The sequence below is a fragment of the Lynx rufus genome, unplaced genomic scaffold (assembly GCF_022079265.1).
Source record: "Lynx rufus isolate CCGP_SWC_20201006 ecotype Redwood Valley unplaced genomic scaffold, mLynRuf1.p SCAF_23, whole genome shotgun sequence".
Taxonomy (NCBI): Eukaryota; Metazoa; Chordata; class Mammalia; order Carnivora; family Felidae; genus Lynx; species Lynx rufus.
Window position 1 is genome coordinate 2,638,505 of NW_025814838.1, and position 26,534 is coordinate 2,665,038.

Below are 26,534 nucleotides of genomic sequence, written 5' to 3' on the forward strand. Positions count from 1 at the left end.
GCGGACATCTAAGCCTTAGCCAAATAGGAGAAGGGGGTGGTTCTGAACGGCTTTCTCAGTGGGAACTCAGGGAACTCAGCATTTGGTGCTGCTGGCGGTGTGAAGGTTCTAGGCTCGGGGGTGGGCGCAGAGATTTTAATTTGGGGTGCCTCCTGCCTATGTGCTTATCTGTCTTGCAGACAGTAGGCAAGCAGCAGTCGCAGTTTGCATTGACACGCACTGTAGATGGTATGTGTGTCTTCAGTTGAATTATATGGAATTGCAGTTTTGTTCTGTCAGAAGTGGACACATATCAGCAGTTTCTTATGGTTCAAACTGATAGTTTAAAATCACAGCGGTCCTAAGCTGGTTTTCATTCCAAGTACTGCTCTTTGACAAATTCGGGCAGGTTTAGAAGGGAACGAGCAGGATGGCAGGGATTCTCAGCCAGAGGGTGACATGGGAAATGAAGGGATGCAGGGGTGTATTTGAGCCGAGAGGAGAGTCTCTGTCTTTGCCTCTCCCCAAGGCTGCCATTCGTAAGCAGGCCTAGGCTCGTTTTGTGTTCTTCCCTCGGGGTGGGACCAGGGATGCCAATAAGGAATTGTGGGGGGGAGGGACACTTTTTCTCTGTCGTTTCTGGCCAAGCTGTTTAAACATGGAGGACTCCCCGAAGAGGCTTGTGGGGAGAGGCTGGGAGGAGGCCCCGCACCGGCTGTAGCCGGGTGGACTCAGGAGCAGGCGGGGAGGCCTGCTCACAATGACTCCAGGACTGTTAGGACTCAGACGCCAATGGAAACCCGATTTAGGGTGGTATCTTGGTTCAGTTTTTGTTTCCCTTCATGTTTTAAACTGTTCAAGAACCTTGTTCTTGGGTAAACCTAAGGGCACAAGAAGTTGGGAAGCAGTCGGCAGGGTGGAGAGCCTCCTGGGCGAGGGCGAGGCGATGAAGGTGTGCGGGCGGCGAGTGCGGAGTCAGAATCTGTCCTCGCTGCCCCGGGGAGAGAAAGGCTGGTCTCTTTTCGGCCGACACTAGCAGCACCACACCCAGTTCCAGGGCAGATTTTTCTTAAGGCTTTGTTTCCCACAGCCCTAAAGCTTGGTGTGCAAAGGAAAACAGGTTTTAGTTTACCCTGGGAGTCAGTTATATAGCTGTAAGCCTGAAAATCCTTGACATTCAGAAAGTGCGTGATTGTGGTGCTTTTGTTAGCTGGGAGAGGAAGAGAGGCAGCGTTGTCTCTCGCATGATCAAAAATACCTCTTGGTTCTCTCTGTTTTGTGGGCTCATCTGGCTGGCGTGGGGTGGTCGTCCTCTTGCTCTGACTAGAGGAGCTGGCTCACTCTAGGTCACTTAGGCGCCCGCCCCAGTGACCTTGGCAGGGTGCCTGCAGGCCGCGAATCCCACCGCTTGGTGTTTTCCTCACTGAGGCACTCCTCTCTGTGCGGGGCTGGGGGTGGAGGACCAGGTGAGGAAGGCAGGGGTGGGCCAAAGCTGGCCTTTGTCACCGGCTCTGTCCCTGTAAAGACCTTCCTTGATTTGCCCCTTCCTTTTGTCCTCCTGCTCCTGGGGATGTGACCCACACCTTTTTCCAAACCCATGTCTACCCTTGGGGGCTGTCACAGGTCTGTTTCTAGCCTCATCACGTGCAAGCCAGCGTAGGATCTGAGGCATCAAACTTGCCGCTTCATCCGGCAATTTCTTAGGTGTGCAGCCTTTGCTGTTTGTCTCGCCACAGGTGTTGTTTATCCATAATCACATTTAAATAATCAGGGGAACATTCCCAAGGGCAGTACGAGGACCTCAAGCTCCCCAAGCCTCCCTGTACTGCTCTAGTTTGCTCTGTATTCAGCCGTATCTAATTCATTCGTTCGTTGTGGTCACTTCTTCCGTACCAGGCGCTGTGCAGAGTGTTGGCCACAGCCCCTCCCCGTGAAGGAGTTCATGGTCAGTGAGGAGACTTGTAGCTCATTAGTTTATCTGCATGTGTACTTGAGGTGCCCTGGAGGGGGATGCAGGAAAGGAGGGAAGCACATTCCTTCTGTCGGGCAATATGGAGAGAAGGTCTCCCAGAAGACGTGGTAGTTATGTGAATCTGGAGAAGAGCATACAGGGCGTGAGTGGTCAGGGATGCAGTGGACAGTCCGGGCAGGGACCTGAGGCACTGGGGGTTAACAGTGGGTCCGGGTGAGGTATTGGAACGGGGCGGGGGGGTGGGGGAAGAAGGCAGTGAGGTCATGAGAGCCCTGGTGTTGATGGAGGCGTGGGGGGGGGGGAGGGGGGAGTGGTCCGGGCTCTCCTGCCTTAACTGGAAGAGCCCCAGGGGGTTTGACACTCGCTTAAGGGGAGCTGCATCTGTAGGTCTGGGTTCTAGGAAGATGCTTGTGGGACACCACGGGAGCAGGGTTGCCCTTAGCCAGTTCCTCTCTTCTAACGGAGTAAACCCCTGAATTTGCCACAGGAGGGGGCTGGTATCTAGGGAGGGGTAGGATTTGTAGGTGCCCTGTGGGCAGGGAGGGGGCTCTTGCTGTTACTGCCCCTCCCTCCCTCCTTCCGACTGGATGGAGGAGGAGAACTCTGTCCAACTCAGAGCGCCCTCTCCTGGCTTGGCTCTTCTCACTGTCTTTTGTGGACCTTTGTGGGGAGAGGGGTCCACAAGGCAAGGAGATGGGCTGAATTGAAGATGTTTTTGTCCTTCATCTTCGCACCTAAATCACTCGGCTTGAAGAAATCGTATGGAAAAGTAAGAAAGTCTCAGGCCGTAGAAAATCACAAGTTTTTTGTTACACCTATTTCTTAAAACATCGAAGGATGCTTCATAGTTCATTCTAACTTTGCCTTTACACTAGTGAATTTAATGGGAGCATTATTTTCCTCTTTAAGGAACCAGACTCGGAAGGGTTTGCTGAGGCCCGGAGCCAGCGGGTAGCAGGGCACCCGTCTTGTGAATCCAGGCCCCGTGCCTTTATTCTAGACCGTGCTACCCGCAGACCTTCTGGGGTGGAGTGCCAGCTATCCCCGGTTCTTTGAACAGGGTGAATCCTGTCAGCCCAGGGAGATTCCATTCTGTGTGACAGGCCACGTGCAGAAGGCAGGCAGGTTTGCAGCTGTAGAGGCTTAGCCTGGTTCTGCCCCAGAAATAGGACCCGCCTTGGGCGGGTGGCTGGGCCTCCCTGTGTGGGTTTCCTTGGGTGTAAAATTGGTGGTGTCACTACCTCAGGGTCACAAGAGGAATGACGTCAGGTGCTCCGTCCACGTTGGCACACCAGGCCGTGTGTCCCTCTTGTCTGCGCTCGCTGTCCCTCTCTCTGGCCCCGGGGTGCGTGTGGGTACAGGTTGAGATGGAGGACTGGGCCCATTTTCCCAGCTCGTGTCTGGGAAGCAGCCTGTGAGTTGCTGTGTTTCAGCAACTGGTTTTGCTAAATGTAGCTTGCCTGTAGGAGCTGTTGTCCGTGGTGGTAACTAAACGCGTCCTTCCCGTGGAAAACCGCCTGCGGTGTTACGTTCCAGGCCACAGGTTGAACATCACAGCGGAGAATGACTGCCGGCGACTGCACTGTTCCCTGAGAGACCTGAGTTCCCTCCTGCAGGCCGTGGGCCGGCTGGCCGAGTACTTCATCGGAGACGTGTTTGCGGCACGGTTCAGCGACGCCCTCACCGTCGTGGAGAGGTAGGCCAGAGTGACGTCACGGCGCCGCTCCTTCTTGCGTGAGGGCGGTGTGCTGCCGGCTGTAAGGCAGACGCGGAGCGGCCACCGGACCCCTCTGGACTTCAGGTCCCTCGCTGTGACATGGAGGGGACCTGGTGCCTTGTAGCTTCTTGTGAGAGTTCACGAGATATGGCACTTAGCTCAGCAGCCGGGGGTTAGCCTGTACACGTAGGCCGTTCACTTCATTGCAGATTGTGTCTGTGGATGAGAAGGCAGGGTTAGTCCCGGAAGAAGCCACGTGGGGTCAGTCTTCTGTCTCTGCCCACAGGTAAAGAGACACCGGGAAAGCCCTGGGAGTGGAAGGACAAACAGGTAGTCCGTCGGCATCTGGCAGCCAGGTGCTAGAGGTGGGACTTTTTCCAGCCCTGGGAAGGTCCTGAGGAGTTGAAGCTTGACCAGAGAGGTGGCTCCCAACCTCTCTACCACCAGGCTTCTGTCATTACCCCTCCCCTCGGGTCCCTCCTCGGGTTTATGGCTGCATGTGTTGAGGACCGCTCCTGACTGCCCCATTCTCCCTGCGCGCCTCCCACGAACTCAGGCACTTAACCAGTCAGATGCTTCAATGTGTTTGGAGGTTCAGACTATTTCAGGGTAACCGGTGGATTGATTAGATCAAAATTGAGCAGATGTGGGTCCAGCCCACAGTTGAGCCACCGGACTCTTTCACCGGCCCACTCACCGTATCATTGATAACACGCCAAGCGAAACCAAGCCCCAAGCCTGGTGACTTGTGCACCAGAGTCGTCTTTAACTGTTACTCTTAGCTTAAAAGCAGAGAAAACAAAGAGTTTTGACTAAATCTTTAAAAGCCAGATTAATATCAATAAATAGTAAAAGTAGCACGTGGTAGGAAACTTTCAAAGTGGTTTTGCACGTATCATTTCATTCTTTACTTTGGGGGATGGGGATGTCACGTTCCCTGTGAGCCAGCCGTGGCCCAGAGATGGTGAGTGCCTCTCTTCAGGCCACACTTCACAAGAGGGAGCACATGGGTTTTTGACCATCTTCCTGAGTCCAGATGCTGTGCTCTTGCCACACCACAGAGCTGTCACCTCCAGCATCCTCCTTCCTCGCCGTCCTGGGTGAGGCCTGTTCCCACTCCACTGACGGTTAGCGGAATGGGACGCGTTCTTCCTCCTTGAAATCTGTATCTTTTCAGAGTTCAGAGTTCCTGCGTCATTAGCTCATAGGTCCTTATATGTACATCTTTCTGCACTGCTTTTAGGTTTGAGGCTCAGTACTTACAGGTACTTTGCAGTCTTGTCTTCATTCAGAATAAAGTGTGAGAGAAGGCTCCTTGTTACGACTATTTGATCTTCATAGCCGGTGTGATTAGCCGGCTTTTCACTCAGGCTCCACACAATAAACTTCCTAGCTAAACTGCTGCATGTAGAAATCGTAAAAGACACGTTTAGAAGCCCATTTTCCGTGTAGAGTAGCACTAAAGGATGCTGGGGAACGTGAAAGCGGAATGTAAAGTCAAACACAGGGTGACTCCACTTAACGTGAGGCCCATGGAATAGTCCGGACCAGAGGGAAAGGGGAATGGCGGTGGCCAGGGCTGCAGCGGGGGATGGGGTTGTTGTTTCGTGGGTCCAGACTTAGGGTTTTATAGGATGAAAAGGTAAAGGAGACAGGAGCGGGTGGCTGCACGCTCGGAGTGTGTATTCAGTGCCACTAAATAAATGTATACCTACTATGTGAATGTGAAGAATGGAGAACAGTTTAAAGAGTTAAACACCGGGTGCATGTTGGTACGTCGCTTACGTTATCACCCCGGCCCCTTTCCAGAGCTTCCAGTCGAGAACCCTTGGCACTTTCACCCTCACTTTCTGACTGCTTCCTGACGCTCAGTACTTTGGGACTCAAACTTGTGGTTTTCTAGTGAAGTCCCGCTTTCTGGTCCCTTCAGAGAGCAGCACTTTCCAGAGTGTGGTCCACGCGCACGGAGCCCCAGGATGTTTCCAGAGATGCAGATTTCCAGGCTCCTCCTCGCGGCTGCAGGGTCGGTCTGTGGGGTTGGACCAGGGAGCCTGCACTGTGACAGGTTCCCCAGTTGAGTCTTCTGCTCGGTGAAGTTTGAGAAGCTCTGTGCCGTGGCACCGAGGGAGAGAAACACCCATTGTCTTCCCTGGCGCCCGCCTCAGACCTGCTCCCAGGCTTCCTTAAAGAGCAGGCACGGGGAGAACTTCGCCGCGTCTCCGGCTTCTTCCCTCTGCTCAGAAAGGAGCATCCATCTCTAACGAAAGAGGCATTTTCCGTTTCTCTGTGCAGCCGGCTCTCAGTTACTGGATTGAAGGCTTGTCTGCGTGCAGTGAGCCCTTGCGCCACCAGTGGGCGCAGCAGCTTGCTTCTGGAAGGATTGTGCTTCATGTCAAAAACCCTTCAATTTGTTCTAAAACCTTTTTTGCTTCGTGCCCTGCCCTCTCCCCCAAACATTTTATCATGAACATCTTCGAATCTTCAGGAAAGTTGAAAAATTATACAGGGACCACCCATATACCTGTCACCTAGATTCTACAGTGAACATTTTGCTGTGTTTTCTTTGTCATATATCTGTCTACCTGAAACATTTATTTCTTGTCCAGTGTTTTTTCGTTGTGGTAAAATACACACCATGAAATATTTACTTCTTAGTCACTTTTATTGTATATATTCTATCATCTTATATTTCCCTGTTAGATACTTATTTTGCGTACAAAATTTTTTGATCCTGTAAGTCAGCTTTAGTTAGTGTCTTTATATAAATCTTCATGCACGTCTCAGGTATCTTTGGGATAAAATTGAAGGTCTGGTCTTGATTCTTCTTTGGATGGAAAAAAGTCTGTCTTTGGGACCTTTGTTGGTACCTTGTCCATTTTGTCTATGTTAGCCCATAAGCTGAATGTTTTCTCTTACCTGCTTCTTTGCCAACAGGTTGGTCAAAGTCACTCTGTATGGATCTCAGATAAAATTGTACAACATTGAAACTGCTGTGCCGTCAGTACTGAAACCTGACCTCATTGATGTGTAAGTACAGAGTTAGCTGTTTGTGCGTTCTCAGGAGGGACCTTGTCCTCCGGCCCCCAGGAATTTTCTGGATAGAAAGGAACAGTTGTGCCTGCCATGAAGAGGAGAAAAACTCCCTCCTCCAAGCCTAGGCAGAGAGAAAGATTGATTGGGGGCAGGGGTGGTTGGAGTAAGTGGAATTCATCAGGCAGATGAGAGCTGGGAGCAGAGGGTATGTGGGGTAGGCATTTCAGGAAGAAAGAACAGCATGAGCCAAGACAAAGATGTGTTGCAGAGCCCCATGATTAGGGGGTGGTGTGTGGTTTGTGTGGTGGGAGATGAGGCCGGATAGGCACGGTAGGACTATGGTGGAAACCGCTCGAGTGCCGTGAATCTTCTCCTGTGGGCCAGTGACTGCAACTGTAGGGCCCAGGGAATTACTTGGGGAACACATTCCATCAGAGATTCTGACTACAGCAGGATGCGTAAGGCTCGGGTACTTGCGGATTACGCAAGACCTCAGGCGATTCTGAAGAACATTCAGGGACCACACTTTGAGAAGCTTTCAGGACGGTGGGGAGCTATTAGGAAAGTGACTGTGGAAGGGACAGCAGAATGGAGACCGGAGGCGGGGCCACATCCCAGGGATCACACTGCCCGGAAGGCTTGCTCTGGACCGGAGCGGGCATTGGCGAACTATGGCCTGTACCGAATCCAGCCCACTGCCAGCTTTTGTAAATTAGGATTGGAGCACGGCCGGGCCCGTCCATTTACGTATCATCTATGCTACTTTTGTGCCGCAGCGGCAGAGTGGCTGTGACAGAGTGTGTGTGGCCTGCAAAGCCTAAAATATTTTCACTCTGGTATTTGCAGAAAAAGTCTGCTGACCCCTGTTCCGGAGCAGTTCTTAAGCTGCAAATTAGGTAAATGATAGAAAGAGAGTCTTATGTGTTACTTAGTGGTTTAGGTTTTTTTTTTCAGAGAGAGTGTGTGTGTGTGTGTGTGTGTGTGTGTGTGTATACACACACACATGTATACATATATATATACTTTTCCTTTTCGAGATTAGAGAAAGCTGTGAAGCTTCTGCCGAGAAAAATGCTAATTTGCTCATAAACACAACATCTTGCACACAATTTCAGGAAGTTGTAGAGCCCCTCCCTTTAAGCCTTATGGAGCTCTGTAAATTTGATAGATTGACTAAAAGTCCTAGACTCCAAAGGCCGACTTTCAGAGCTAAAAGTTAAAACAGTCAGTGCATTCTAAATGTAAAATACAAAATAATGGCTTGAAGAAGTTCACACCTGTAGAAAAGGGGAAAAACAGAATGAACACCCTATACTCTCAAGCTAGATTCATCAGTTACAGATATTTTGCCACATTTGCTTTTGTTTCTCATGCTTCCTTTTTGTTTATACAGGTGAACACACACACACACTATTTTTTTGTAAGTAAACTGAAAATAAATTGCCAACATGTCACTTCACCTATAAACTCTTGAGCACATATCTCTGGGAACAAGGTCCTCCTCCTACATAACCATAATACCGTTATCAATACTCTGAGACTTTCATGGATGCCGTAATATCTGGGGTTTTTAAGAGTGTATATGTATGTATTTTTCCATACTCTAATTTCTCCAGTTGCCTCAGAAGTGTTCTTCTTTCTTTGGATCCCATGTCTAACTAATCATGAATCCCATACTACATTTCTCTCCCATAATCTAGATCAGCTCCCGAGATTGTACATGTTGGTGGGAGGGAGGGAAAGGAGGAGAGTCAGATGAGGGAAAGAGAAATGAAGTTTTGGGGAGATTTAGGTCTTAATTTTCTTGTTTTTAAATGTTCATTTAATTTTGAGAGAGAGAGTGCAAGCGGGAGAGGAGCAGAGAGAGGGAGAGAGAGAGAATCCCAAGCAGGCCCTCTGCGCTGTCAGCACGGAGCCTGATGCCGGCCTTGAACTCACAAACCGTGAGGTCATGACCTGAGCCCACATCAAGAGTCAGACACTGAACCGACTGAGCCACCCAGGCACCCTCTTAATTTTTTTTCCTAAGGAAAATCTTAAAAATCGAAATTTGTCTGGTTGTTGATCTGTATGAGATCGATGGTCAACATTTTTTGCGAGAACACTAGATAGGTGGTGGTGTGCCCTTCTTGTGTCCTGTCTGAGGCGCTTGAGCTCAACTTGCCACCTGGTTGGTGGCGACCAGTTTGATTTCCACGTGGTGTCTGCCTGAATCCTAGCTCTGTCCCCTAAAAGGTCCTAGGAGCGGTGAGACCCCTAAGTCCCCAGGCTCTCATTTCCTAAAATTCGTTGTCCACTAAAAGGAGCTGTAGCTTCATAGAGCACTGACTGCTTTCTGTGTCACAGGCAGTGGTGGCAACATTTAGATGATGAGTTTTGATTTTTAGGTCCTACCTGAGCGAGTACGTGATTTCTGTGCCGTCTCGCGTGTCTTAGAATGGTAAATGCAATGAGTGGAATCCTTACTTGCTGTGGACACAAGTTTGATGCTCATATGTCTTGACCTTAACCTTTGAAATCGCATCTTCTCCCCCCTTTGCAGGCACGCCCAGTCCCTGGCTGCTCTCCAGGCGTACTCTCACTGGCTAGCGCAGTACTGCAGCGAAGCTCATCGGCAGAACACACAGCAGTTTGTTACGCTCGTCTCCACCACCATGGATGCTGTCACACCTCTGATCAGCACCAAGGTCCTAAGGCAGCAAGGGCTATGCTTTTTAAGTTTGTTTATTGCGGGGGCGGGGGGGGCCGAGGGAGAACATCGAGCAGGCTCCGCACCGTTACCGCGGAGCCTGACGCGGGTCTCGGCCCCACGAACCTCCAGGTCGTGGCCTGAGCCGAAATCGAGTTGGACACAACCAGCTGAGTCACCCAGGCGCCCCAAGGGCTACACTTTGTATCTAAGTCCTTGTCCTTTTGTCCACATACCCACTTATTATAAAATCAAAATATTGCATGGTGTTAGACCCATAATTCTCAGCACTACCATAGAACCACGTGTCCTCTCATGTTCCTTTTGAGCTGTGGTCCATATAAACTCAAAGGTAGCTTAAGTTTTTAACCACAGTCCCACATGAATGCATGCTCATTGTGAAGAAGTTAAACACTGTTTAAATTATAGACCGAAAATTTATGGTACTATTTAATCCCCCATTCTAAAACACTGCTGTTTGGTAGTGGGAATGTTTTATAATTCTCCTGTTGATGGAAATTAGTTCTTGGTATGTACATCCTTGTAGGATGGGTTCCAGAAAGTGGATTTACCGGGTCAAAGGTGCATCCAAGTAAATTTGACAGCTTCTACTCAGCTGTCCTTTGAGAAAACCATCAGTTTATATTACGGAGCATATAGGTGTTCGTTTTTTTTTTTTTTTCTTTAAAGTTTATTTGCTTTGAGAGTGCAAGTGTGGGAGGGTCAGAAGGAGGAGAATCCCAAGCAGTCTCCGAGCTGTCAGCGCAGAGCCCGACTTGGAGCTCTGTCACGTGAACCACGAGATCATGACGAGACCTGAGATCAAGAAGAGTTGGACAAGCAACCAACTGGGCCCTGTCTTTTTGTAGTCTTAATCTACGTAGCATTCTGTCCTCCTCTTAACAGTGTATTGATTTCCATAAGGTTTTGTTTAGCTTGTTAAAAAATTTTTTTTGATGTTTATTTTTGAGAGAGAGAGAGAGAGTGTGTGTGAGCAAGGGAGGGGCAGAGAGAGAGGGAGACACAGAATCTGCAGCAGGCTCCAGGATCCGAGCTGTCGGCACAGAGCCCGACGTGGGGCTCAAACCCATGAACTATGAGCTCATGACCTGAGCGGAAGTCAGATGCTTAATCAGTTGAGCCACCCAGGTGCCCCAGGTTTTGATCAGTTTGTGATTGTAATTTGTAAATGAGTTACAATATCCCACGAGGGGGGATTTATATAATTTATGATGTATCCAGCCATTGCTGGACTTTAATGTTGCCTGCATTTGAAAAAAATCACCATAGATCATTCTGAAATGCACGTATGCACTTAGCTTTATCCTTTTAGGTGATTTTCTTAAAGCGGGGTTAAAGGTTAAAGGTTAGGGATAATGTGTGGTTCTAGGAAATTCTAATAATATTTCTTTCGAAAGTAACTGCATGCCCGTGATTCTTTGGTGTGCTGTTTTTTACCAGTCTTACCAGCATTACGTCGTATCTATAAAGAGTTTTCTCTTTTGCTAATTTGAAAAGGGCAGATGGTCCTTGAACCAGGTTTTTGATTGGCACGCGGAGGGGAGGAAGCAGGAGAGCCTGGCGTGACCGGTTGAGTGTTGGAAGGCGGGTGGAGAGAGACGTTGGCTTGGTTGGAGCGGGAGGAGTGAGGTGAACAGTCCCGAGTAGTTTGAATGACATGCCAAGGAGTCTGCCGTGGAATTTTTGGAGCTGAGAAGCGATCGCACCCAGAGGTGCCAGCGACTGAGGACAGGAGGAACTGGAGGTGGCGCTCCCGGCGTGAGGTCAGGAGCTGCGACGTGGCACAGAGGAGCGTGCCTCGTTGCTGGGCGCCGTCCCCGGAAACTTCTTGGACACAGAGCCTGAGTTATGTGGAACGACAGCCCGGCAGCAGATCTGGCTTGTGACTGCCTCGTCAGAGTTCTTCGAATTGCAGCCTCGCGGGAGAGCTAGTGAACCGACACGTTCTCTTCTGTCTCCAGGTCCAAGACAAGTTGCTGCTATCTGCGTGCCACTTACTGGTCTCACTGGCCACCACCGTGCGGCCTGTCTTTCTGATCAGCATCCCCGCGGTGCAGAAAGTGTTCAACAGAATCACCGATGCCTCTGCTCAGCGACTCGTCGATAAGGTGAGACCCCAGGGCCACGCTGCATGGGCCCTGGAGCCGTGAGGCTGAGCAAGAGGAGTCTGGCCTTTCTTTCGCACTCGGAGCTTACGGGCTGTGCCGCCAGAGACGGTTTCCTCCCAGGTGGCACTAAGGGCAGCCTCCGTGCTCTGTCGTCAGGCCCTTCCCGACGCAGTCGGGCGGTGTGCAGATTAGGATGTAAAAGACCCTCCTGATAGGTGCTGAGGCGGCGCTGCTTTGAGAGCCAGTGATTTGGCTGGTGTCAGCGTCTTCTTTGCATTCCTTTTGGTTTAAAACAGTCCGTTGTTACGTTTGTTTTCTTAGGGTTGAGAAGCTCCAGACAAGGATTTTCACAAAATCCTTCAGGAGGCTCAGGCTGGAAGTTTAAAAACCAGCAAGACACAGGTGGTGTCGGAGGGGAGTCGGAGCAGTTACTTGGGAGCACCCGGGGTGGCAGAGTATTGCTTTTGACCTGGCGCCAAAGGCACATTGATCGTAAGAGGTTCTCCGGCAGCCTCTCTCTCTCAGCCCTGTTCTCAGCGGCTCCTCCGAGGGTGTTGGGAGCCAGCAGCTAAGGGACCGGTTAGACCGAGCGTCTGCAGTGACTGTGACTCCCCCGCCCTGTAATGCTGCAGGTACCAGAGTAGAGGGGCAGTGACAGCACCGGGAAATGACATTCCAGGATGGGGCCTGGAACGCGCTGGACCGAGGCGTGGTGTTTTTGCTTCACTTTCACTTTCCTCCCTGCCTTACCTTAGATTTGGACCGAAGCCTTAGGCCCAGCCTGTGAGAAAGGAGCCCGGAGGCCTGAGCTCCGCGTGTGCCCTGGGTGCCCAGGTTGTGTCCGGTGCCGCGGCTGTTGCTCTTAACCCTCTGATGGATACCTGGGGCGGGGGGGTGGTCTCTTCCAGGCTCAGGTGTTGGTGTGCCGAGCCCTCTCTAACATCCTGCTGCTTCCGTGGCCAAATCTGCCTGAGAATGAGCAGCAGTGGCCTGTACGTTCCATCAACCACGCCAGCCTCATCTCCGCGCTCTCACGGGACTATCGCGATCTGAAACCCAATGCTGCGGCCCCACAGAGGAAGATGCCACTGGATGACAGTAAGTGTCCCAGAGCCGGGGACGGCCCGGGGAGACAGGTAGGCCAGGCGCTGTCTTCCTTTGTGGCCGATGAGGCATTCGTTCATCTGTCCGTAGTCCCTCAGCTGCAAAGTGGGAGAGCCAGCCTTTGGTGGTAGAAGCTGCTTCTCTGTGGAATTCTGTGAACGCGTCAGCTGGACCTATTTCCTGAATGTGGGACACCCCTTCTCTTAGTTAAAATGTCAAAAATAAGTAAACCGTCAATGGTGCCTTCCTTGGATAAAAAAATGTACAGGGACTGATCCGTTTCAGATACTTATATAAGCAATCAAAGCAATTCACTGGGAAGAGCAGATCTAAGAACTGTCTTTTGAAACTATTTTTAACCTTTCTCCAAATGCATGTATTTCAGAGGCTTTGAAAGAACTTGGTATCTTCACAAATGGCACTTCAAGTTTAATTATTTATATTAAAAAGGGAGAGAAAAATGAATCAAGAGAACTCAGTTCAAGTAGAAGTCATCAGATTTCTCTGATGTACAAATTTTATAGTACACGTTAAAAAATACAGTATTTTCACAGTGAGAAAGTATTGGAACGTTATTGGATAATATCATTCATAGAATGTCAACAAATGTTAAAAATAGCAATAAATACCAGCATTTTTAAAAAAAACATCACTTTCATAATCAGGGACGTTACCATAATGCTTATTGTACAAAAATATTAGAATAGTATAAAGAAGGGGAAAACTCTTAAATCTCATTGGTTTTAGTATTTTAGAAAGTCACCCTTTTAATTCTCTCATTGTCATCCTTATTCTCTGTTTAAGTATGTCTTCTAGTTCTGGAGCTGCATGGGAGCAGCAGAGCTCGTGAGGGTGTACTGAGCGCTGGGCCCTTGCCTGGGCGGTCCTCTCCCCGCCATCACACCTCCGGCCGAGCCTTCATGGTCTGGTGTTTGCCTGGTCCTGGTTCTCAGTGTTTTACATTCACTAATTCATTGAATTTCCACATCAGCCTACGAGTTAGGCACTGTTGATTATCCTGATTTTACCCCTGGGGAAACTCGGGTAAGAGGAAGTCATTGGCGCAGGGGTTACATACAGCTAGTGTGGAGTCGTGTTTCAGAAAATCTAGTGGTCTTTTGTCTCTTTATTTTACACGTGCTTATGTCAGTCAGCCAGCATGGGTTGGGTAGGTTTGCCCTGTAGTAACAAACAGTGCCCAAAGCGTAGTGGCTTAATCCAGGAGAAAGATGTATTTCTCGCTCACACTGCGTGTTCGGCTGGGGCCACGGGGATTGGAGAACGTCCTGCTTATTTTCCTGGCGATTCAGCGACCCAGGCCGCTGAAGGCCGCCCCCGCAGTCTGTGCTTACACGGGGACAGGGACGTGGGGGCTTGTGCAGTGGCTCTTAAAGCACTGGTCTGCAGGTGACACCCATCATTTGTATCTCCGCTCACTTTTCGTCGGCCAGAGCATACGCTTCCGCGGCCATGGCTTCACTGCAGAACGGGTGCCACCACCTGCTGGAACTATTTGCTGAATGGAACCCATGGTTCCCACGGTGCACAGACTTAGAGTAATGTCTGTGGGGTGTTCGCTGCGTGCCAGGCGGGGTCCCAGAACTTCATGTACGTTACGTCGTGCGGTCCTCCCTGCAGCCCTGTGAGGTTCGTCTTCTCCTCCTGCCGCAAGTGATCAAATCCAGGCCTGGAGTGTTTTTTCCCGTCCCAGTTTAGTATTTTGAAAAGTTTTCAAACCTACAGAATAGTTGAAGGATGAAGCAAAGGAACAACCGTGTATCTTTCACTAGGATTTACCACTTGTTAGTATTTTGCCACACTCGTGTTTCCTCCCACCTCCCCACACACTTCCTCTTTTTAGCAGAGCCCTTTAAATAAAGGAAGTTACCGACACTTCATCCTTGACACCTTAACCTTTGTCTTTGAGTGAGAACAAGGTGTTCTCTCCTGTAACCCAGACACCACGAATACAGCCAAGTTGTGACATTACGGTAATGTCATTTAACACATAGACCATGTTCAGGTTTTCCCCAGGTGTTACCAAAGTGGCCTTTTTTGCTTCTTAAAAAGTCCAAGATACAGTCAAGGAGCTTGTGTTCTGTTTGGTTGTCACATCTCTGTTTGTTTGTTTATTTGAGAGAGCAAGTGCAGAAGCGGGGGAGGGGCAGAGAGAGAGGGTGAGAGAAAATCCCAAGCAGGCTCTGCACCGTGAGTGCAGAGTCCGACATGGGGTTCCATCTCACGAACTGTGAGATCAAGACCTGAGCTGAAATCAAGTGTTGGACGCTCAGCCTACTGAGCCACAGGTGCCCCTCTTCAGTCTTTTAATATAGAAAAGTATTCCTGGTTTTTTGTTTCTTTTGACATTGACAGTTTTGAAGAGTCCAAACCCATTTCCGTGTAAAATGTCCCATAATCTTTTCTGTCTGATTGTTTCCAGCAGTTGGGGTGTGAATACCACCTGGGCAGTGACGTGTACCTCCCGTTGTGTCACTTCTGTGTGTCCCATTTTGGCATGCCCTCTGGGATCACTTGCTTTGAGCAGTGCCTGCCAGTCTCTCCATTGTGAAGCGCCCTCCCCCGCCAGGCTCAGCAGGTGTAGGTTGCTCAGGATCAGAGAGAAGGTGGTGGGGCCGGGAGTCAGATCTGGTTCTGAATGCTTCCAGATCCTTGTCCTGCACGACATCACCCCTTTGTTCTGAAAAGCATTGTTTTTAATGATTTGATAACCCCCTATTCCATGGAAGGTATCACACTTTATGTATCTCTCCTGTTACTACATATTTAACGGTGCTTTCCGTTTGCTCTTGTACATTTTTGTGAGTACGCTTTGGTTCTTATTTCAGTTTCCTTACACATCAGACGTCAAGTTTTGGTCTCTTAACTCTACTGGCTTTTCCCCCTAAACTGCTTTCCCTGTGCCTTGTGTCGTCTTGGAGAAACGTCTGACCCGAGTGCAGTTTCCTGGCCCCGGTCCTTGTAGCAGCTGTGAGGGAGGGGCTCCTTCCATGGGATGCGTGTGCCCTGTGTGCACTTGCTGAGCTCCGCGTGGCTGGCCGTTAGAGAAGCAGGCCCGTCGTGAGCCATTCTTCTCTTTCATGCTCAGTCCTTTGAGTAAGGTGGTGGTCTCTCTCTGTCCACGTTTTCAGATGAGGAGACAGAATCTAGTGGAGTCAGGAGTCAAACCTGCTCCTCTAGAGCATCTAGTCCTTCTGCTTTACGTTTCTCTGGAAGCTGCTTCAGCCGCCACAGAGGCTGGTGAGCTTGAGGGGCCAGGGCGACCCAGGGAGCCCCACCAGGTAGAGGCCAGCCCTCAGCCCAGCTCTGGTTCCGCCCTCTGGAGCTCTGCCAGCGTTGAGTCTGCTGAGCTCAGGCCGAGCCATGGGGGTGCTTCTTAGGGCAGCCGGTGGGAGGCTCCGTGTCTAAGGGGAGGAGCCAGCCCCACCAGTGCTGAGGAATGGTGACAGCTTCCCTGTGCTGGACCTTCCGATGTGCCAGGCACTGGGCTAGACACGTTCTTAACCTTGTCTCTCATCCTCGCGGCAGCCCCGTGAAGGTGGGGCTGTTGGCTATTCCCGGTGTACTGACAAGGAGCCTGTCTGGGTGTAGGGCCGTCAGGTGCCCGTCTGTGGTTCCTATCCGGCACCTCTGATCAGGGCCCTTTCCGTGTCCTCTGAGCTCCTGCCTGTTTGCTGGCCACCACCTCTGCTTTCTCTGTGTTCCCTGAAGGCATCGCGTTTACATCAGGGTCTCATTAGAAGTGTATGTTGTTGATAACATCATATGATACCATAATAATCATATATATTGTCAGGCCCCAGGCCCAGTAGGATAAGGGGCGAACAGGCAGTTTATTCACGAACGTAGCAGCAGTAGGTGGGCCAGCGGGGTGCTGCTGCCGATCGCCAGGTGGGGAGGTACACGTCGGGTGGAAGGGGTGTCGGATCTGCATCTGTCCATTCTCACCTGGGGTGATTACCTTGGGACGCCCAGTCTCACCCGTCTGTTCGCCGTCTTAGAATCTAGACACCTAACTGGGGGCCACGTTTTATCTTTTCCTCTGGGTGGCCTTGTTTCTGGTGGACAGAGGCAGAAGAGAGGCAAAAATCTGAGCAAGCAGGCAGCCAGAGTCCTGGCGGAGAAAAGAAGAAAGAAGAGGGTGTAGGGAGAGAGAGACGGGAGAGGTGGAGAAGCCCATGAAGAGAGACTGTGTTCGTTCAGCAAGGTTTCTGCGATTGCCCTCCGAATACTTCTGCGAATCTCGCCCCCTCCCGGGTATTCCCCGCCCCCTGCTTTATCCTCCGACAAGTCATAACATGCACTGAATCTCGATTTGCAGCCAAAGTGATTATCCACCAGACGCTCAGTGTTTTAGAAGACATCGTGGACAGCATCTCTGGGGAGTCCACCAAGTCCCGGCAGATCTGCTACCAGTCGCTGCAGGAATCCGTGCAAGTGTCCCTGGCCCTCTTTCCAGCTTTTATCCACCAGTCAGGTAGGAGCTGCTGGCAGGCGCCTGCAAGGCCCAGAGCGACTGCTCGGCTCGGCAGAACACAAGGAGCTGGCGGTGCGGGCCCGGGTTCTGAAGGCAGAGGGCAGGGACGCTCATGGCGGGGGAGCGGGGCTGAGGTCCCGTGGAGCCCTCACCTGGGCCTTGCGCCTGTGTCGTGTGGCCCGGAGTCACTTGGGGCGTCTACCTGGGGCTCGCTTCTAAGTCTTTGCCTTCTCCCAGTGTGGCCACGAGTGGATGAGGTGCAGGGGGCTCTGTAGAGGGGAAGGAACTTTATCCCACGCGTGCCGCTATTTCCTTAGATGGCAAGGTGGGTTTTGCCGACCTGGTTCCCTCCCTCACCCGATAGAGGCTCTTTCTGGCTCTCGGGAGAGCGTTTGCAGCAGCCTCGTCAGTCTTCGGAGAGGACTATTGGGGCCTGTCAGTCAGCAAGCACTCACTGATTGCCTCTTGTAAGCGGAGTGTGTGAGGTTGGAGCCAGAACACTGTACGAGATGATTGTTGAGATCTGCCAACGGAGCCGGAGGAAACGTAACCAACGTTTTTGGCAATTAGTCCCATTATTGGTCCATTAATGATAATGGACCATTAATAATAGAGGGCCATGCAGCCTGAATACACAGTCATTATCCATTTTCAGCCACTTAACCTCTGACCCAAGTGCGGGGATTAGCGATCAGAGAGCAAAATGGCAGAAGCACTCAGGTGTTGACCCGGTTGAATCGCTCCGTCAGCGTGAGCACAAAATGGCCCACCTGCAGTGAAAACTCGGTGTCGCTGGATGCCGGCTGGCGAGGGAGGCTTCGAGGTGACCTTCGCTTCCTCTAGTGAGCCGTTGTGAGCCAGAGGTTCGCGAGGCCAGAGCCGTCGTCCCAGCATGTCCTCAGTCATCTCCCGCTTTGCATCACGGCTCTGATGGTGTTGGGGGAAATTTCTTCCAGCAGGAAGCCTTCGGGAGAGAGGATAGTGCAGATTGAAAAAAGGAGGTCAGCCAGGCCCCGGGCTTCCGCTTACCCTCGTGTGCTCGCGCCTCTGACCGTTCGCTTTGTGCCTCTGCTTAGATGTGACTGACGAGATGCTGAGCTTCTTCCTCACTCTGTTCCGAGGCCTTAGAGTACAGATGGGCGTGCCTTTCACCGAGCAGATCATCCAGACCTTCCTCAACATGTTTACCAGGTAACCAACCACAGACCCGCTGTCCGTGGCTTCCAGACTCCCAGGGGACAAGGAGGGGTGGGGCCGGCCACAAAACCTAGGACTTTGTGCTCCTTTCTCTTCACTTGCCGTGAGCGTTGGTTTTCATGCTGGCCCCCCCAGAGAGCATTTCTTTGGCTACTTCGTGCTTCCCCTTGTCTGCAGAGAACAGCTGGCCGAGAGCATCCTCCACGAAGGCAGCACTGGCTGCCGGGTGGTGGAGAAGTTCCTGAAGATCCTGCAGGTGGTGGTCCAGGAGCCTGGCCAGGTGTTCAAGCCTTTTCTCCCCAGCATCATCTCCCTGTGCATGGAGCAGGTGTACCCCATCATTGCCGAGGTATGAGGGGCTGGGGTGGTCCCCTGTGCTGCCTCGCTTCTGCAGCCGAGGAGGGAACGAGATAGTAAAGAAAATGCAGTGTTTTAAAGCTCACTTGTTAGTTATTTTTCTGTAAAATAATTTTTTCCGGGAAAGAATGCCTTTAGCTTGGTCCAGTCTTTTTTCATCGGTCGAGTTAATTGGAACTAGCCTAGGGAAAACACAGCAGGTTAAGTGCGAGGCTGGTTGGCGAGTAAGATCAGTCTCCGTGGCAAATAGCTTCTAACTTTAGGTGAATACGTGGTTTTCTCCGGCAAACACCGTAACAAGACGTACTTGTTAAGACATACTAGTAAGCCCATGCACCGGTCTCAAGGATACGAGGCCAGTGCTTGGAACCATGTAAAAGTTTTGTTGTTAAAGAAACACTCCACATCCTTAGAAAACCTACATTCAGCATGACAGGATCCAGAATAAGCGTGAATTTAACTAAATTTTATGTGATAGTTAAGTAAGAGCTAACCTTTTTAAGTCCCCCAGCTAAGGCTTAAGTGAGTGAGTTGCTTTGCGTCGTTAAACACGCTTGGGCCCTGTAAGGATTCCTGCCATGGGAGCTCGTGCCCTCTGGTCCCAATTTAATTTTAATCAAGGCTGAATTAAATATATCTGGGGCTTACAGTTTTGAATTCTACAGAGACATCTGGAATACCGTGACCTGGCATGCCCTCCAATGACTTGGAGACTTTTTGTTCAGTTAGAAAATACTGCTGAGCCTCCCCTCCTCCCAGAACCCTGCTGCCGGTGACCGGGGACACAGGCCCAGAGAGCGCTCAGCGCCACACGCTGCCTCCTCCGAGGTCCCCTGACGCTGCTTTCTGTGCCTTCCAGGTGCTCTGTGACTCCTCTTCAGTAGACGGCAAAACTGCTTTTAAAGCTTCTTACTTGTCTTGCATGGGTCAACAGGTTAGCTGGGACAGCGGTTTTTATCCTGGGGGAAGGAACAACACAGCCAAGAAGAGGTGACAGATCAGATCAGCTGCTTTCTAAACAGGAAACCCATATCGCTCATTGCTCTGCCATTTGGTAGCCGTTTTTTCCCGGCTTAGAGGGCTGAGGGTTTCCCTCAGAAAAAGGGCACCGACCCTGGCACTGGCCCGGGCATCGTGTCTCTGCGGAAATACACCTGGTTTGAACTGCTGGCCTGAAGGGGACTGGACCAGACGGCAGTGTCGGGGGACACTGACACTCTGCTTGCTGTTATCAGGCGTTGCCCGGGCCTCCTTGCTGCTCGGAGCTGAGGCTGTGAGTGGCCCCCCAGAGCCGCAGGAAGGGAAGGTTTGAGGGTCTGTGTGTCTCCACAGCGCCCCTCCCCTGATGTGAAGGCTGAGCTGTTTGAGCTCCTGTTCCGGACGCTCCATCACAACTGGAGGTACTTCTTCAAGTCCACTGTCCTGGCCAGTGTCCAGAGGGGGATCGCTGAGGAGCAGATGGAGAATGAGCCTCAGTTCAGTGCCATCATGCAGGTAATGTGCTGGAAAAGCCGGTGAGGCTGCCGTGTGATCCCGGGACGAACAGGCCTCATCCTGGACACCAGCTGGGGCCACTGGCTGGCCGTCCCTTGGTTTGCTTCCCTGACATATGGGGAAGCCAGGTCGTCTTGGGTCGAAGCTTGGTTACTACCTCTTGTGACCTAGGAAGTTAATTAACTTCTTGGAGCCCCAGTCTCTCCCATCTATCAAGTGGGGAGAATGCTGCTTATCTGATGGGTTTATTGTGAGGTTGGATGAGTTAGTGTATGCTCCGCAGCTGGCACTTGTGTTTCCCAAGTGCGAGGGGACTGCCTGCCGTCAGCACAGCTGTTGAGGCCTCCTTGACTGGGAGCTGAGTGGAGTCTCTTGGGGAGACTCCCCCTTGGAGAGGGACCCAGTGATCTGCATTTTTAAAAGGTCATTCAGGGGGCGTCTGAGTGGCTCAGTCAGTTGAGCGTTCGACTTCGGCTCAGGTCATGTTCTCGCAGCTCGTGAGTTCGAGCCCCGCGTCGGGCTCTGTGCTGATAGCTCGGAGCCTGGAGCCTGCTTCAGATTCTGTGTCTCGCTCTCTGTCTGCCCCTCCCCTGCTCATGCTCTCTCTCTGTCTCAAAAATAAAACATTAAAATAAATAAATAAATAAATTTAACAAAAAAAAAAAAAAAAAAAAAAAGATCATTCTGGCCCGTACCGCACTATTCTGGTGGAACACCGCCCTGTGAAGCAAGTGGTCTCCCGCCGTGGGAGGCTAGAGTGGCCAGGCTGCCTCGTGGCTGCTTTCCGGCACTATCCTCATTCTGCACTGGATCGTAGAACTTTTTGTTCTAAGCCTAGGTTGGAGTAGAGGGTTCTCCTTTTGTTTGTTTCAGTGCAGGGTTTTCTTCACAGCATGGGCAGAGGGATTCTCCCCTTACCCCCTTTAGGCCCCAGTCGGCACACAGGCACACGCTCCCAGTGTGGAGAGTCTGGATGAGCACGAGCCCTACGCCTGGTCTCCTGCTGCCCTTCTGTCCCCGGCGGGGCCTTGGGTGTGGAGTATTCAAGTGTTTGCTCCCCTCCTATCCCCCTCTTCAGCCTTGCTTTTAAGCCTTCTTGGTGATGGCTGGCCCCCTGCTCGGGACTGGTAAAAGCCAGTTTGGAAGACGGCTTCACAGTCTGGCAGTTTCCTGACCAACAATCCTACGTCTAAGCATTTTACTTAAGATAAATGAAAACATATTCATGCCACGTGTCCACGGGTATTTATAGTGGCTTTTCTCATAATTGCCCAAATCTGGAGAGAATCCAGATACCCATCATCTGGTGAGTGGGTAAACTGAGGCACACACATATAATGGACTGCTACTTGACAGTAAAAAGGAACATTCTTACACCAACACCAACATAGGTCACGTTGTGCTGGGTGAGAAGCCAGACCCAAAAGGCTACATGCCATATGATTCCATTACATCATATAACATTCTGGAAAAGGCAAAACTGGAGGGACCGAGAATGAGCAGTGGTCGCCCAGGGGCAGGGGAGAAGGCTGACTACTAATGGAGACACCAGGGACACTTTTGGGGGGTGGGGGGAGATGGAAATGTGTGTTTTGATTGTCATGGTGGTTAGATGACCCTGTACCAGTCACACAGCAGTGCACCCCGAAAGAGGGAGTTTTTCTGTGTCACACACTTCAGTAAACCCAACTTAAAAAAGTAAATAAAACATTGGGCATCATGGAGATGTCACTGCTGTAGCAGGCATTATAAGACCCCCTTCTTGTAGCTCAGGGGCCCGGGGTCAGAATGACAGAGCAATCAGCAGCTTGTTAGGGGTGGAGGCTTGTACGTCATCAGCTTGGGGGTGGTTTTGGTCAGGTCCGGGGGGGCGTTTCTTTTTGTCCTTGGACTAATAGCTCATAGCCCAGAAATTACAAAGCAGTTTAAAACTTTGCTGTTGCTTAACCCCAAGCAGAGGCAGCTGGTTGAAGGAGCCTCCCAGGATTTGTGGTTTATAAGAGCTGGGACGCCGAGGAGAGGGTGGGCAGCTTCTCGCTACACGGGCAGAATCCATGAAGGGATCTGGAGGTTTATTCCAAAAGGCCAAGGTGAAACCAAGATGTGAAGTGAGGCCCAGTGGGGAGGACTTAAGAGCTAAGACTAGGGGCGCCTGGGTGGCTCAGTTAGTTAAGCGTCCGACTTCGGCTCAGGTCATGATCTCACCGCTTGTGAGTTCAAGCCTGGTGTCAGAACTCAGAGCCTGGAGCCTGCTTTGGATTCTGTTCTCCGTCTCTCTCTGTTCCTCCCCCACTCGTGCATCCCCCCTTCCCCCCCCCTCCCCCCCGCCCAAATAAACATTAAAAAAAAAAGAGCTAAGACTACACAGGAACATTCCAAGATCTGAGCAGAAGAATCAAGGCAGTGGATACCCTAGCCCTGTGGTGGGCATGAGGAACTGCCTGTGGCACGCCCATTCTTTTGGTGTGGGGCGGGGGCCCTTGAGGGCCTGGTCTGAGGTGGTTTAAATGGTGCTTATAACACAGTGGTCTTATTTTTAGGCTTTCGGACAGTCCTTTCTCCAGCCTGATATCCACCTATTTAAACAAAATCTCTTCTACTTGGAGACTCTCAACACCAAGCAGAAGCTATACCACAAGGTCAGTGCCCCCTCTCGGGGAGGACCCTTCGTCAGAGCTGCCCCGGGGGCGGGTGGAGTCCCACCCTCCTCAAGGCCCCAGGGGCAGAGCGGGCCCTCGTGCCCTGGCTTACCCCGGCCTCTCTGTCTGCAGAAGATCTTCCGGACCACCATGCTGTTTCAGTTTGTGAACGTGCTGCTACAGGTCCTGGTTCACAAGTCCCACGACCTTCTGCAGGAGGAGATCGGCATTGCCATTTACAACATGGCCTCTGTGGACTTTGACGGCTTCTTTGCAGCCTTCCTCCCAGAGTTTCTGACCAGCTGTGATGGCGTGGATGCCAACCAGAAAAATGTGCTGGGGCGGAATTTCAAGATGGATCGGGTGAGGAGAGAGAGGCCAGGCTAAAGGGAGGACGGGCCAGGGCTCTCACGCCTGGGGCCTGCTCAGGGAGGAAGGGGCAGTGGTCTGTACCCGCCGGTGGCTCCTGAACGACTTGGTGCCGCGGCTGGACGCAGGGGCACACGCCTCCCGCGGTGTGTGTTCTTCACGTCAGCCCCTGGGCCCCGGCCCCAGCAGTCCGTCCGACTGCCTCAGCTTCTTTGTGCTTCTCCCCCGGGATCCGGACGCTGTTCCCTCACGGGTCGTGAACTCGCAGACAGGCTGCGAAGACTGGTGCTCAGGAGTCTCTGAGTCCCCAGAGTTCGAGATGGGCCCCTGGGCTCTCCCCAGGCCTCCCGGTTCCGTGTGGGCTGACCTGCTGCCGGGTCCTCGGAGAAGCCCCTGCAGCACACCCCCTTGTCCCCCTCGCTGCCCGCTCAGGGAACGTGGTGGCAGGGTGGGCTCTGTGGCCCCCCGTGCAGCACCCTGGGTGGCTGTGGGTGCACACGGAGCCAGCGCTGCCCGTGTGTCCGGGTCCCGTGGCACCCGGCTTCTGTCCCGGCGCCTCCCTCCTGGGCACTCACCTGCCCTGCTTCCTCTCTCAGCCGTTAGGTTTCTTCGCTTGCCCGATAGGCTTTTCCTGGAACTCTTCCCACGGAACAAGTCCTTTTCGTCCTTCACCACCTGACACATGGCAAGACGAAATCGTTCTCCCACGTCCTCATGCTTCCCTGCCTTGCCTCCCACCCTGGAGCAGCCTGCCCACGGTTCCCCTTTAGTGTTCAGATTTACACATCGCTCTCGCTGGAGCAGACTCCTCTCACCGCTTGCCCGTCTCGTCTGTGGCGTGTGTCAGGATAGTGCTTTCTTAGACTCAGCTCCTGTTTTCCCTTGTCTTGGAATCTTTCTGGGATGTCTTGTTCCCTCCTAAACTTTTTCTTAAAGTTCACTGCAGCCACTTGGGTATTTTTCCTTCCTTTTCCTGGAGACCACATCCTGATATTTAACTGTCAGTTTCTAGTGATGTCATTGTCAGCCAACTTCTCGATTGAAAGCCGGGCTTCCAAATCTATATATGCATCAGTGCACCTGGGGTGCTTATGAAACACACAGGAACATATTCTTGTATCCTCCCCCAGGAAATTTGAATTTGGCATTTGGGAGCCACTGATCTAAGAGACACCCCTTGGTTTGTTTTCTGGAGGATGAGTAAAGGAATCAGTGCCTCCACTCACCAGTTCCCTCTGTACCTGAAGTTGGCTGCCTCTCGGCCCCGGAGAGGGTGTTGGGGCTCAGTCCCTCCCTGCTTCAGAGGAGCCTCCCTGGGAAGACAGGCGGCGGCGCCCTCCGTGGACGACGCCAGGCCGGCCACGTCACATGTCCCGGCTCTCGTGAGCCTTCCAGCAGCCTTCTGAAGCGTATACAGGTCTTGTTGTTAATCCCATTTCACAGATGAGCCCAGGCTCCGCAGGGTCAGCCGTTAGTTAGCAGTTCAGAGCCCGGGAACGCTAGAGCCGGGAAGCAGGATCCCTCGGCTGGGCCTTCTCACTCGGGAGCCGGTGTGTACTGCCCACGCACAGGGGGAGCCGAGGGCGGCTCAACAGCGATGAGCAGGGGTGCTGGCCTGGGCAGCTGGGGCCTTTTTAGAAGAGGCAGGCTTTGAGCGGAGGCCGAAGAGGACAGATTAGCAGGGTGAGGCGTGGGTGGGCGAGGGGAGCTGTCGGTGGCTTCAGCCGTTTCCGGAACCCGCCCTGCCACTGGGCTTTCAGAAGGCCTGCGCACTCGCTCTGTGGCAGGCACCGTTGGGGTCACTCCGCATTTGGACCTGCGCTCTGGCCACGGGTGATCCAGGCCTGAAGATGAGGGGGCTGACCCCCGGTGCTCTTGTTGTGGCCTCTGGTGGGGTCTGGGTTCCGGCTGCGAGGGGCCCTCTCGATGGGTGTCTGCAGCCCGTGGGTGCCGCCGATGCGTCCCTGCTGACTGGTCGGGCCCGCCTGGGGCCCGGGCGGGGGTGGACTCTGTGGACGTGGCTTGGCCGTGGCGAAGGACAGGTGTGCGTTGGCAGGCGTGCCCCCGTGCACGAGCGAGGCCGGTGTGGACCCCCTCCCTGCTTTCTGTGTAACCTGGGGCAAGTTCCGCGATCGCTCTGCGCTTCGCTGTCTTCACCCTTACGACGGTGGTGTGAACGCACCGTGCGTCACGGGCTTGGGTGGGGTTCGAGGGGGTGGGTCCCTGAGCGGATGCGCAGGCCTGCACGTGGGGAGCGCCAGGGGGGCGTTCGCTCCGCTTCTGGCTCTCCCGCAGCGCCTGTGCTGACACGGTGCGAGGAGGGTGCGAGGAGGCGTAGAAGGTTCGAGCGTGCTGGGACGGAAGTGGCGGGGGCTGGGGGTGAGCCGGGGTGCGGGGTGGGGCTGGGCTGCAGCTGTGCCCCTGCCTTCCAGGACCTGCCCTCGTTCACCCAGAACGTGCACAGGCTGGTCAACGACCTGCGCTACTACAGACTGTGCAACGACAGCCTGCCCCCCGGCACTGTGAAGCTTTAGGCGCGGCCGCCCGCCACCACGGGACACACCTGCTGCTGCCGCGCCCGCACCGCCTCCGCCCTCCTCCGCCCTCCGCCACAGGCGCCCCCTCACGGGCCTCGCCGCTCCTCGGATCCCCGCACCCTGACCGGCTGCCTGCCCCCCGCTCCTCCACGCCCCCCTCCCGCCGCCCACCCAGCCGACCCGGCTTCGGGGTGCCCCTCAGCGCTGGCTGGGGTGCCCCCGGACGTCAGGGGCGGGCGGGGGGCTCCTGCGCCCAGGCACCAGGGAGGCCCCGGGGAATCCTGTGGGCCGTCCGCGCACCTCCCGAGGACACCAGCCGTGAGGCAGAAGCGCCGGGGACCGCTCGTGACAGTGCCACCTTCTCACCATTCCGCCCCCACCCACCCCGCCCGGCCGGCGGCGGAGAGGCCTGACGCGAGACTATCTGGGCACTTCTGCCCAGCCTCTCCCGCCCTCCCCTCCGATTGCCTTGAAGTCTCTGCGTTTTGTCAGAGATTCGCAGACTCGTGGGTTTTTGTTCCCGTTTTCTCATCATTCCATTGTGATACTAAGAAACTAAGAAGCTTAATGAAAAATAAAATGCTTATGTTGTTGTTATAGAAACGCCGGTCAGGGAGCGTCTTTCCACTCGGGGCCTCCCTGGGCCAGCGTGCGGGTGGAGGACATCCTGGTGCGGAGCAGGGCGGTGAGGGGCGTGGGACTGTGCCGGGGGAGCGCACACGCAGGAGGGCCGCCTGGACAGCCTCTCAGTGAAGCGGCGGAAGGACACGGGATCCCCGGTTCTCTGAGGCGGAGGGCGGGGAGCTGGCTCTTACAGGTCATC

The 26,534-nt window shown here is 52.9% G+C and overlaps 1 protein-coding gene across 8 annotated transcripts in view; it reads left to right on the top strand.

Annotated features, from left to right (window-relative positions):
* XPO6 (exportin 6) overlaps positions 1–26,314 on the top strand; it is a 102,474-nt gene extending 76,160 nt beyond the window's left edge. For all 8 annotated transcript variants that reach the window (XM_047087410.1, XM_047087408.1, XM_047087407.1 and 5 more), the window contains 12 exons: positions 3,488–3,647; positions 6,603–6,695; positions 9,244–9,388; positions 11,373–11,519; positions 12,428–12,617; positions 16,963–17,118; positions 18,195–18,309; positions 18,493–18,664; positions 20,005–20,166; positions 22,707–22,805; positions 22,938–23,168; positions 25,607–26,314. In XM_047087410.1, the coding sequence (XP_046943366.1) occupies positions 3,488–3,647; positions 6,603–6,695; positions 9,244–9,388; positions 11,373–11,519; positions 12,428–12,617; positions 16,963–17,118; positions 18,195–18,309; positions 18,493–18,664; positions 20,005–20,166; positions 22,707–22,805; positions 22,938–23,168; positions 25,607–25,708 (1,772 nt within the window). In that variant the 3' untranslated portion in view covers positions 25,709–26,314. The remainder of the gene's footprint in view (positions 1–3,487; positions 3,648–6,602; positions 6,696–9,243; positions 9,389–11,372; positions 11,520–12,427; positions 12,618–16,962; positions 17,119–18,194; positions 18,310–18,492; positions 18,665–20,004; positions 20,167–22,706; positions 22,806–22,937; positions 23,169–25,606) is intronic.
* The last annotated feature ends 220 nt before the right edge of the window (positions 26,315–26,534 follow it).